The sequence below is a fragment of the Argiope bruennichi genome, chromosome 9 (assembly GCF_947563725.1).
Source record: "Argiope bruennichi chromosome 9, qqArgBrue1.1, whole genome shotgun sequence".
Lineage (NCBI taxonomy): Eukaryota > Metazoa > Arthropoda > Arachnida > Araneae > Araneidae > Argiope > Argiope bruennichi.
This window is the reverse complement of record NC_079159.1, coordinates 52,865,874-52,879,603: the sequence shown is the minus strand read 5'-3', so window position 1 is coordinate 52,879,603 and position 13,730 is coordinate 52,865,874. Positions and strand designations below refer to the sequence as shown.

Below are 13,730 nucleotides of genomic sequence, written 5' to 3'. Positions count from 1 at the left end.
AACCAAAGACCTCGGTTACTACAAATGAAGCTCTTATATATACATGTAGAATGTTCTAGAACATTCCTAGAACTAACTAAAGAGGAAATGACGTACAAGGATTAAGGAAATTATAATTTGAATATTCCAGAAACTTCTGGAAGAACTGAAAGGAAAATAAATTAATAAATAACAAATTTTTTTCCCGAGGATCGAACCAGCAATCTCTTTGCCCGCAGTCCGATGTTTTATCAACGAGCCACGGAGACATGTGGCTAGCTTCGTTGCATTGCTTCCTCCTCAAGAGAACAGCGTCTCGATGTTATAGACGAAGGTCCTTAGAGCGTGATCTTGTCATGGGTCCGGTATAGGGCGGGGTCGTCTTCTGAAAATCCACTTCGTCTAGATCAGGATTCCGTATGTCCTGTCCCACGGTCATGGAATCTGAAAATATATCCTCTTGGGCTTCTGGAGCGTAGTAGGGCTTCATCCTCAGCACATGAACAATGTCCTTTGACTTACGTCTCCTAGAATTTGGATCAAAGCCCTGGACCTCGTAAGTGACATCCGAAAGTTGACGCAGGACTTCATACGGACCGAAATAATTCTTGAGAAGCTTTTCGGAGCGGCCCACCTTCCTTATAGGAATAAAGATCCACACTAAGTCACCAGGCCGATACAGCACTGCGCGATGTTTTGAATTATAATGACGTCGGTCTTTCTCTTGGGCATCAAAGGTGCGGATTCGAGCCAACTGACGCGATTCTTCTGCGCGGGTTACTAGCCCCGTGACATAGTCTTGTCCTGTATCCTCGATTGGGTGATGGAACATAGTATCGAGTGTAGTTTCGGCTTCCCGCCCAAATGTCAGGAAGAATGGAGTATACCCAGTGGTGCTCTGTTTAGCCGTATTATAAGCAAAAGTGACGAACGGCAGAATTAGGTCCCATGTTTTATGTTCGATATCGACGTACATCGACAGCATATCCGCTAACGTCTTGTTGAAGCGTTCCGTGAGTCCATTCGTCTGCGGGTGATAGGCGGTAGTCATCCTATGCACCACGTTGCATTGATTGTTAATTTCGGCTACGAGCTTTGACTGGAAAACTTGACCTCGGTCCGTGATAATGGTTCTAGGGGCTCCGTGAGTTAGAAGAATCTCTTCCACGAAGAACTTTGCTACTTCTGGTGCTTCTGCAGTGGGAATGGCTTTTGTGACGGCGTATCGTGTAAGATAATCCGTACACACGATTATCCACCTATTTCCTTCTTGAGACTTCGGAAATCGACCAAGCAGGTCCATCCCTACACGCTCGAACGGGACTTCGGTTGGAGGTAGGGGAACCAAGTATCCGGGTGGCTTCAGAGGAACCGTCTTTCGTCTTTGGCACTCCCTGCAATGCCTTACGTAATGGCAGACGCTTCGAAAAAGTCGGGGCCAGAAGAAATTCCTCCGAAGACGATCGTACGTCCTTGAAAATCCAAGATGTCCAGCTGTAGGCTCGTCGTGAAAATGACGAAGGATTTCTAACCGCATTTTCTTAGGAATGACTGGAAGCCACCGTTTTCCGGATGGGTCAAAATTTTTCTTGCAGAGTATGTCATTCACTATAGAGAACCCCGAACTTGATAAATCTGGCGACTCCTCGCAAGCTTTGATATGCTGGGCCAGTGATGGATCGCGACGTTGTTCCGACACCAAATCAATCATTGCCGCCAGGGTCTCTGTTTTCAGCACGTTGTCGTCAGGCACAGGATTTCGGGACAGACTATCAGCGTCGGCATGCTTCTTTCCACTTTTGTGAACAATGCAGACGTCATATTCCTGAAGCCTCAAAGCCCATCTTGCTAATCGACCAGAAGGATCTCGTAAATTAGCTAACCAGCATAGCGAGTGATGATCCGTAATTATTTTAAAGGACTTCCAAAGAGATATGGACGGAATTTTGCTATCGCCCATATAACTGCAAGGCATTCGCGTTCAGTGGTCGAATAGTTTCGCTCTGCTTTAGATAGGGTCCTTGAAGCATATGCAATGACTCTTTCCTTTCCGTCTTGCTGCTGGACTAACACAGCTCCAATACCGTACCCACTGGCGTCGGTATGCAGTTCGGTGGGAGCGTCTTCGTCGAAAAGTGCCAACACAGGTTGCGAAGTCAATGCTGATTTAAGGTCTCTGAACGAGTCTTTTTGAGCTTTATTCCAGCAGAATTTAGCGTCCCCTTTTAAGAGCTCTTGGAGAGGCTTAGCCCGAAAACAGAAGTTTTGGATGAACCGTCTGTAATAAGAGCACAGTCCCATGAAACTTCTTACATCGTGCACAGTCTTCGGTGTAGGAAAGTTGGTGAAAGCGGACACTTTATCGGGATCAGGTTTCACGCCTTTTCCGGAAACAAGATGTCCAAGTATTTTGATCTCCTTGGCTCCAAAATGGCACTTTTTCGGATTTAAGGTAAGTCCGGCTTCCTGTATGCAAGAAAGTACGCAATGCAGCCGATGCAAATGTTCAGAAAAGGTCTTCGAAAATACAATTATATCGTCCAAGTAACAGAGGCACATCTTCCACTTTAAGTGACGTAATAAATTGTCCATAGTTCTTTCAAACGTTGCGGGTGCGTTACACAATCCGAACGGCATTACCTTGAATTCATACAGCCCTTCACTAGTGATGAAGGCCGTTTTCTCCCTATCTGCCTCGTCCACTTCGATTTGCCAATACCCCGAGTGCAGGTCCATCGATGAGAAGTATTGAGCTCCTTTCAAGCAATCCAAAATGTCGTCGATTCTGGGTAAGGGATAGACGTCTTTTTTAGTAACTCTGTTCAGACGACGATAGTCCACGCAGAAACGCCAGCTGCCATCTTTCTTACGAACTATCACCACTGGAGACGACCATGGACTCTCCGATGGTTGAATAATATCTCGCATCAGCATCTTATCGACTTCGTCGTTGATTATGCGTCGCTCCACTGGCGATACCCGATAAGGTCGTTGGCTGATCGCAGGGGGGTTTCCGGTGTTTATCCTGTGTTTTACGTTGATCTTGCGGTTTTGGCGCTGTGGTCCACCATGGAATGAATCTTGAAAATTTCGCAGCAGATTTTGCATCTGCTTCCGCTGCTCAGCACTCAGGGTCGCGGCCATCATTTGGGAACAGTCGATTGGGTCAGTGTACGTCGAGACTTCCACATCGGCAAATGAAGGCACTTCGGTCAGAGTATTTAGGCCGTCGGTGCTGAAAGAATTAGCGTAACCAACACACATGCCTCTTGGGATGTAGCGTGCTTGTGTTTGCCCGTTGGCCACCCAGAGCATACCCTTGTTTTGGAAAAAAGAGGCTATAGTGGAGGGAATGGCAATTCCTTGATTGATGCTTAGACTTTTATTCCCTTCCACAACTAAATCAGTGGCGTCATGTACGTCCGGTGATTGCACTATAATACGTTTGAAGGAACAACCAGGTATGATAAAGTCCGAAACGGCATACAAGTTGAAAGTCTGAGGCGCCGTCTGTTCTTGAAAAACGTCATCAAATGCGAGTTCAGCTCGGCCACAGTCCAAGACAGCTTGTGATGCTTTTAAGAAGTCAAAACCCAAAATGATGTCATGGCTGCAATTCGGCATAACAATGAACTGGTAGGGCTGTGTTCGGTCATTTATGGTAAGTTGAAAGACACAAGTTCCTAACGGCTTTGCATAATTGCCGTCGGCGACCTTCAGAATAATGTTTTCCGAGTCGCTGAACATGACTTTCCGCCGTTTCCGCCGGTATGCTTCGGAGACGACAGAAAAAGATGCACCAGAGTCTACCAGCGCTTAGCCGGGATGGTCGTCAAGAAGAACGTCGATGCGATTCCCGTGCAATTTAGCGGCAAATGGAGGATTCTGAGAAATCGCGGCCTCACCTCCAACACAGGTCGCGGAACTTAGTTTTCCTCATTTCGGCGGTTCGGCGACTGGCTATATCTTCTGTAGGGAGACGGCGATCTATAACGGCGGGTAGGCGATCGTCCTCGACTCGGACTTGGTGAAGGATTTCTGCCCGTTTCTCGATTGATGTCAGCGGTACGATTGTATGTCCGGTAAGAAGTTGCGTCACGTCTGTCGTTCTTGAATTGGTCAACAAATGAAGATCTATCTCTGCAATAGCGTACTACGTGACCTAGGCGGCCGCAATGGAAACAGACTGGCCGATTGTCGGTGGTACGCCATACGTCGGTTTTCCTCGGCATCTGGTTCTGTTGAGGCCATGAAGTCTGGGCAGGCCTACTATATATTGGTTGCATGCGGCGTTTAGGTGCTTGAGCGACTCTTCCCAAGTTTTCACGAGATATAAGAGCCAACGATTGCTCGATTTCCTCTCGTACGATGCTTTCGATGGATTGTAGTTCGGAATATTGGCTTTCGACTTGTGGTGCAGTCATTCTTTGTATTTCTTCCCGAACAATTTTGCGTATCAGCGATGTTAACGGTTGCTCCTCGTCCACGGAAGCTATGGGAATAACATTGGGTAAACGAGAAAACTTCTGACGTCTAATTCTTTTTTGTTGCATTTCCTCGATGTACTGGCAACATTTAATGAAATCGACTGTCGTTTTTACCTCTTTAGGTAACAGTGCCTGGTACACATCTTCTGCGACTCCTTTCATTAGGTGGGACACTTTTTCTTCGTCGGACATGTTTGGATCTATTTGGTTGCAAAGTCCCAGTACGTCTTGAATATAGGATTGTGTAGCTTCACCAGTATTTTGCGCTCGGCCTTTCAGACGATCTTTTGCTCGCCTTATATACAGTTGGGTGTCACCAAAGGTTTTTGTCAGTTCTTCTTGAAATTCGGCCCACGAGGTCAGTTTATCTTCGTTATTATCAAACCAAGTCCGGGCGGTCCCATCCAGGAAAAAATATACATTAGCTAAGCAAAGTGTGTCATCCCATTGATTAAATTTCGATACTCTAAGGTATTCTTTCATCCATTTGGTCGGATCTTGTCCAGGATCCCCTGTAAAAATTGTTGGCTTTTTAGGCTCCCTTATTAGGGCAGGAGAAATCAGAATAGGTTGAGGTTTTTCTTCTCCTTCCGGCATTTCCGTGCGATTGGGCAGTTTTCGTGGGGCAACAACGAAAGGTCCAAATTCCGGAGGAAGATTTAAGAGTCTGCGGCTTCGCCGTATTTCTTCCGGTTCCAGACTGAGAAGTTACCCGGCGCCTCCACCAAACTTGTCACGTTTATAGGCTTAAGAAGAGAACACTTTTGAACAATATCACTTTATTTAAAGTCAACCAAAGACCTCGGTTACTACAAATGAAGCTCTTATATATACATGTAGAATGTTCTAGAACATTCCTAGAACTAACTAAAGAGGAAATGACGTACAAGGATTAAGGAAATTATAATTTGAATATTCCAGAAACTTCTGGAAGAACTGAAAGGAAAATAAATTAATAAATAACAAATTTTTTTCCCGAGGATCGAACCAGCAATCTCTTTGCCCGCAGTCCGATGTTTTATCAACGAGCCACGGAGACATGTGGCTACCTTCGTTGCAATATTTAAAAGCAACTCGGTAAAGGTTCCTAATTCAAGCACCTCATGCTTGATTGTCACAAAATACTTTTTATTACTTATACCATTTCTTCTCTTATTTCCTATGCTGATTTAGTTAATTCAAAGACAATAAACATTTACAGAAATCAGGAGAAAGAAAAAGTGTAAAAATATTAAACTCATCTTGACTGGAAAGTAAAATAAATAAAATAGTGGAATAGTAGAAAAAATATTCATAAATTGTACATATGTAACCATTCCACAAGAACAAGAAAGAAAAAGTGCAAAGACTAGTAAGATAGCTTGCACTGGGAATTAGCTTAATCTATTAATTTGAGATTTTAAAAATGAATTACTACAACCATTTTGATTGGAAAATAAACATAAGATACAAAATCAAAATTAATGAGCTTTATTCGTAAATAATATGTATGTTACCCTATCCAACAAAGTTAAGGTATAACAAAAAGTGCACACAAATTTCGAAATAGCACAATTGTTTTTACCTTACATCTAATAAGTTCTTGCATGTATTTCAACAGCGACATCTATTAGTAAACCTGCAAAGTATCCATGTAAACGACGATGGTTTTGGATTTTACCAATTTGCTATTACTTTATTGTTATCATTTTGTAATATTTCCATTTAGTATTATTCTGTTATTGAGTGTCTAAAGACCCCAATCATGGAACATTCCAAATTACATTTCCGACATTCATCGCTTTTTTTTTTGTTTGATTTGAAGAAATCTGCTGCCGTAGCCCATCAGGCGATTTTAGAAACTTATGGTGATGCTGCTAAGTCATATCTCAATTGTCGATTTTGGTTTCAACGATTTAAGAGTGCTAATTTCGATATCAATGACAAGAAAAAGAAGATCTATAGGGCCAAAAAAATATTAAAAAAAATCGAAGACAATAAATTGCAAGACTTATTGGATAAAAATTTAAAAAAAAGTTGTAGAAAATGCGAGAAAATATTTTGATTGATATATTTTGTACCAATGTTATTCGATAAATGCCTTTTTAAAGTGAAAAAATGATCAAAATACATATAAGTCCCTAATAATACAAATATTATACCTGTAATGTTTTTCTCCTACTTTCTGAATTCTTACACATTCGAAAAGCAGGGGAAAAACAGAATTGGGATTTAAACACCCCGAACTAAGATGTAAGAAAATCTGCACATTATATTTACTAGCTGGCTGCCTTTGACGACCAGCTGGATCTCAGGAAATAATGATTGTTAAAATTCTCAATTAAATTTTGTATGTTACATCGCCTTAATGATTTTTTGCAGCAAAATATTTTTAAGCTGATAGTTAATACCTCATTCTATTTTAGAAGCCCTTCAACTTTCTGTTCATTGCGCTTTGTATTGTCTTGATTTATTGTCACCTCCCAATATAGATGAACTTTAATTCGAAACCGAAATGAATAATTTTAATCAATACAACTTTTTTAGTAAAAAGACATATTAAAAAAAAAATATGAGAATAAAAAATGGAATGTTAAGCATTGAATTGCTTTGTGTGTAGAAAATTTTTTTAAATAGTTTATGGAATATCATGCTTGATTATTTGTTATTGATTTTGGATATTTTTACTTAAAATTATTCTCTTAAAAACCCAATTTTATAAGAAATTCTTTTCAGTTTTAACTAACGCATCGATTAATGTAAGTAAGAGAATTGCTGTTGTTAATAAACCCGTTTTAAATACTGATCTTCCGAAAGAAACATATCTTTGCAACTTATATATTCTCTTTTAGGATTAGACTTTTTCCTTTGAGATATAATTTTCTTTTCTAAGAAATGTTGCCTTAGGAAATAAAATCATTTTCAAATCTCATTCAAATAAAAGGTTGTTTTTTTCGTGACCTTTATCATTTTTCCAGTATCAACACATTTTTTTTTAATTCTTCTTTATCGAAAGGAAAACATCTTTTCCATAAATGTAAGGCATTACACTCTTTTAAGATCTCATCTTTCTACTTCATCCACAAATTACACAAATGAAAATTTCTTAAGGTTTGAAAATGCTGTAATAGTGAAAAAAAAAATAAATAATCTGGAATCGAATTTTAGATAACATTCCTATTTTAATTCTTCTTAAGCCTTTAAAGGACCATTTTTTTTCTAGTCATACTATGTTAAAATATTTTTAGGCTTGAAATTAGAATAAGGAAAGGGATTCATTTAAATTATTAGATACATTTAATTTGATTAATTAATTAATTTGGTTAATTAATAATTAAGTAACAAATCAAGACACATCATTTTGTGTAAGATAAAGAACTAAAGCATCTAATTTTCTGTCTTTCTAAAAAATGTTGTCAGAACTTATGCCAACCTACATAAATTCATACATTATTGATAAATTTGGTGGGAATTATACTTCCCACTGCCCTAGAAAGGGTTAAGAAAGAAGTAATATTTCTAAAATTATATCTACCAGTTGATATGTATGTTAAAACAGTATTTATAACACACATGAGTTACTAATAAAATTTTGTATTTATTCCTAAACGTTATTGATATATCTCCCAAGAGTAAGTCGAAAAACGAGATGTAATCGAAAATTTAATAATGAACTTTGATAATAAAAAACTAAAACTACTGATGAAAATTTTTTAAAAGTGACAACATTAAAATACTTTTAAAGAGATAAGCAGAAAATAAAGAAAAATTAATCATCTGTGATAAAAAACTATCTATACCTTGAATACAAATAATGCATTTATTGATTTTCTATCATTTATATAAACTCGGGTAGGTTTTTTTACACTTGGGTAGGTGCCGAAGGGCTCTTTGTGTATTAAATTCTGAATCAAATTAGCCTCATTTAATTTTTTGAGCATGTATATTGTCAAGTAAAATAAGCTCAAAGATTTTCAATGGAACACATTGCATATCTAACAAGGAAAAAATAATTTCGTCGCATTTTCCATCAACATCTTTTAAGTTAGTTAAATAATAAGAATGAAAAGAATTGTAATATCCCTTGCTTTCAAGGAATTTTTTTCTTTTAGTTAATCGAAATAACAACGGAAAATGTGAGACTCTGAAAGAGGGCAAATGACATATAAATGAACTATTTTATGATTACAATGGTTATGAAAGACTGGAAGGGCTTTCCAATCTTTTATAACATATTCATAAAAGATTTGCTTTCACCATCCAAATTCTAGATAATCCGTAGAGTTTAGAAGAAAAAAATCCATCTAATGCCCTAGTAGCATACGTATACTGTACAATATTGTACGATATTCAGCAATATTGTATAATATTGTTACGAATCTGTAATGTTGCTTCCCAGCATAGTTAGTTCCATCATCGGAAAGAATGTTTTACAGTCATCTGTATTGGACGGAGTCCGTGTGTCGCGTCGGAGGTCCCGGAGATTGGCGACTTTGGCGCCAAAATAGATTATACCCGAAACATCGAGAATTTTCCCGATCCGTCCAGTAGGAACTGAGTTAAGCCTCAAACGTTCCTGATTCGTTGAGAGGCTTCTAGCCCCGCCTCCTGAGACCTATAAAAGGAAGCAGCCGCAGCTGCTGGGTGGTCGCAGTCTGAATCGACGGTAAAGAACTGGCCTCCCGTAGATAAGCGGAGCAGCGACGGAGTGAAGCTAGTGCTGAACTAAGCTGTATGCTACTGTCTGCAGTAGAGTCTGTTGTATGCTGCTGTTTATGCTGTTTTGTATTCTGCTGTGTATGCTGTTGTATGCTGCATGTCTCGACTGAAGATAATCGTCTTTTGTGCTGTATATAGTTGTCGTCTTTGTGCTGTCCTGTGTGTCTTCGTGTAAATAAACGCCGTTGTTTTATTTTCTACTGCCGCCTGCTGATTGAGCGTTCTTCACACCATATAACTTCCACTATCCAAACGAACCCTGGAAATTTCGTAACAATATTGTCGACTATTTTATAATATAATATCACTCAATAATGTAAAATATTGAGCAAAATTCTTTGCAACCTGGGTAGTTAAAAATGGATCTGTCGGATAATTTCTGGTGTGGGAACGCGATGACACAAACAGCATAAAGAAACATAAATGGAAGTCGATGCACAGTCTTAATATCAAAAATATAAAATTGTATTAAAATTTTGATGTAATGAGCCCAAGAAAAGATAATGAAATTAATAATCAATTACCTCAAACATATTTCAAATGCTATCAGTATTCATGCCACACTGAATATGAAATTAGCACAGTATGAGAAATATTAACTATTCAAGTTAACTCTAACACTTTTAATAAATGAAACTGAAAAGTATTTACATTTAAATCTAAAATTTCAGAACAACGCAAACTGTAGAAAAATAAATGGACGTTGATGCACAATCTTAGTATCAAAATTTTGATCCCATCAGCCCAAGAAAAGATAACCTCAAGCATAGTTCAAAAGTTATGACTATTCATGCAACACTGAGTATGAAATTAGCACACTCTCAGAAATTTTAATTATTCAAGTTAATTCTAACACATTTAATAAATGAAACTGAAAAATATTTACTTTTGAATCTTAAATTTCAGAACAACGCAGACTGCTTTATTTCGTGTTAATCTGGAAGAATAAACGTAATTAATAATTTAGGATTCTACTAAATTAAGAAGTCCTTCTAGTTTGAAACTGGAGATCTTTATAATTACTACTTAATTAAAATGAATTGAATGGAGTAGTAAATGAAGCAAAGCAAAATTTCTTGAAAGAGGGAATGCATTAGCATATTATATGAATTCATTCATACAAACAGATAAATACTTAATTTTTTTTTCTTTCATTAGAAACTCGCAAAATTTCTAGAATATCATATTAATTGGTGCAATCACTGAATTTAATTTTTATGTTAATTAATATTATTTTTCATTTTTATATTTGGTACCTAACCACTATGAGCATCATATTGTATTCCTCATTATCACTACAATGGACATTTCTTATTTTCTTCATTTAATATATTTGTTATTGAAGATAAATTCAGATAATTCGTGAAATCGAAAATGAGACCGTGACTAATTTCTGAATAAATTATGCCCGAAATAGAGTATGACTTAATTATGTTGCAACGTCAAAATTTAATAGATGAAATGTATTTTTAAATATGTATTAAATTGTATAATTAATATAATTGTTCAAGGAACTGGAAATTTTTACAATTTAAATTCATTCTGGTATGGAAATTAAATGTTGAAATGAAAAATTTTATGCTTGATTTTAAGATTATCAACGAAATAAATTTCGAATGTCTGTGTTCAGTTTCTATCATCTTAACTTCTTAAAATGCTTCTAACTTTTATGCAGTCTGAAGTTCTAGACTCGAGGATAATTGGATAAAAACATTTATTTCGGATTTTATTGAAGTTTATTCTTAAAAAAAAAAAGAGAGTTGCATCTTCATAGTGTAACAGTTTAACTGTAGACAAACTGTATTCGTTCGTATTTAAAATATGAGAGACAATCAACTGATATGTATTTGTTGGTTTAACTACCAGAGAGTTGTTCAGGAAGTCGTGTTATTATGCTTTGTTATTGTCATTAAGAAAAATACCTTAAGAGAAGTAAATTCCTTATCCCTTAAGATAAGTAAATATTTTATCATTATAATCTTTATTTTTTATATTTTTAAGACAGTCGCTTATACTTACATAAACGTGTGAAATGCAACTTTGAAATATGCTTTGTGTAGATTTGCGTTACAGGACCAGGATAACCTCGTTGGCAGGGCGTTGGATTCACATCCCTTGGGTTGTGAGCTCGAAACCAGCCGGCCGAAGACTCCCCGTGTATGTGGAGGCTGGTGCACGTATAAATCTTTCGTGGGGACAAAGTCCTCCATGTCGAGACAATACCACTCAGGGAACTGGTTCAGAGTTGATCGTTCTCTAATTTAGATCTAAATTATAACCTATGGATGGATGAACGAAATGCATGAATGAAGTTCTCTCCTTAAATAGAGTCGTGACGTATGAGTAGCTAAGACGTACTCTTGACCCTAAATGGCGCAACTGAAACAACAGACACTCTCTCGGCCGAAAATCGTTTCTAATGGCACATGTCATAGACATGTGCCATTAGAAACAATAACAACCGTTCAGTTAATAACAAGCAATATTTCAGTACTGTATCATGTGTGCACTTTTTTTCTCTAAAAAAATTTGCATTTTGGGAAAACATATCTGGTTTTACCTCGGGATATCCCAAACTATAACAGGATTTGAATCTTGTCGTGTTTGACTATAAAGCATAAAAGCTACCCTACTTATTACAACGGCGTAAGGCAAGTGTATTCAGAGGATTATATACAGGCATAAAGAGAACCAAGATTTGCAATGCAGCATGGTGTAGCGAAACGCATGATCAAAACATGTAATCGCATATGTGGCGGATGTAAAATCCCACCGACATCGTGGAAATCTCGAACGAGGTTCAGTGTGAAAGCGTGGGTTGTGATCCTCGGTGATTATCTCTTGGGTTGAACTTGCTACTCAAATGACTGAATAGATCAATGTACTTAGTTTTTCTGCAACAACATATTTGTTTTTGGTCAACACATAGGTTGTGAAGATTGTCGGCCACAAACACATATTTCATGAATGATGATGTGCCTGCACATTTTTCCATCGAGGTACGCACTCACATCCACGTTATGTATCTAAGGAGATGGACTGATGCACGGAAATAATTATTCTACTTCCATATTCACCGGATCCCAATCCATATGATATTTTTCTGTTGGGTCGGGCTTTTCCTTCGACGCTTATGAAAGCAACTATGATTGCTATCGCTGTGGTAGACATCAAAAGCATAATTAGTAACTTCAATTGTATCCGGAATTAGTTTTTACATTGTTCTAGACCGAGCAAATGACATCAGTGGGTACCATTTCTATCAACTCTTGCAATTATTAATCAAATAAACAGTTTTCTACTTATTATTATACTTTCTGTTGCTCCATCGTTGTTATGACGTTTCTCGCTATTTTCATCCTCTCAACGTGATTTGAAAGACAATATTCCTGGTAATTAGGGCTCGTTTTGATGTTTACTAAACAACATCCCGAGTTTGTCGTTATTCTTTCTTATGGCATTTGTCATAGACAAGCCCGCTACTAAATCAGCGATTTTAAACCGATATTTTTAGCGTCTCTTGTTTCAGTAGCGCCATCTAGGGCCACAAGTATGTCTTAGCTACTCATACGTCTTAACTCCTTTTACCAGTCGGACTTCTTTCATATATTTCATTCACTCAACCACAGATCGTAATTTAGACCTCAAGCAGAGAACGATTAGTTCTGAATCAGTACCCTCAATGGTATTGTAAGATTTTGGAACCACGACAGATTTATACGTGCACCAGCCACCTTATACATGGAGCCAGGGTTCGAACTCCATACACAAGGGATGCGAATCCAAAGCTCTACCAACCAGACTATTTCGGCCTAAAATCCTGAGTAATAAAGACCTGAGTTTGTCTGTACCTTAACCAAACTCGGAATTTTAATTTTGTACATATACATACTTAAATAATTATGACTATGAAAGAAAATAAATTCTTTAAGTACATCAAAACTATCAATAATAACAATTATTGCATTGATCCTTCAATACTGTTTTGAAATAAATATATTTTTTTCCTTTAAAAATATTTTTTTTATTTATGTTTTGTCTTTGGTTTCTAGGTACAGTCCTATGCTGTATCCTGAAACATTTGAAATTGAGAGAAATAAATATTTTCACACTCTTTTTAAATGAGGCATGATCAATTGAAAATATAGTATATTTCCTAACCGTTCTCATTAATTCAGTTTAATACCTGCAATTTTTCCTTAGTTAGAAAAAAATATTTCTTAAAGGAACTATTGCATTCTATAAAATCATTAGTTATATAAAACAATATTTTGCAGTTTTCGATCGATCTAAGCAAATTTAATATTGAAAAAAATGAAAGGGTTTTTTTTTTCTTAACATTCTTATAACCTTGTTCAGTATGGTGGATTTATGTTTTGTTTTGTTGTAAAGGATACAAAGTCACTGATGAATTTTAAAAAAATTATAGATTTGATATAAATTTCACACACATCAACGATTTCAGTGTAAATCCATATACCAAATTTCAATTACTTATTTTTTTGTAGTTTATGTTCATAGATGCACTGATAGAGATACAATGAGCCAACTCATTCTCTGAGAGAT

The 13,730-nt window shown here is 37.0% G+C and overlaps 1 protein-coding gene across 1 annotated transcript; it reads right to left on the bottom strand.

The window, feature by feature from the left end:
* Window positions 1-3,905: 3,905 nt before the first annotated feature.
* Window positions 3,906-5,064, bottom strand: LOC129984945 (uncharacterized). The gene has a single exon (XM_056094888.1). It carries the CDS (start codon window positions 5,061-5,063, stop codon window positions 3,906-3,908), a length of 1,158 nt encoding a protein of 385 aa, XP_055950863.1. The 5' UTR covers window position 5,064.
* Between the last annotated feature and the right edge of the window lie 8,666 nt (window positions 5,065-13,730).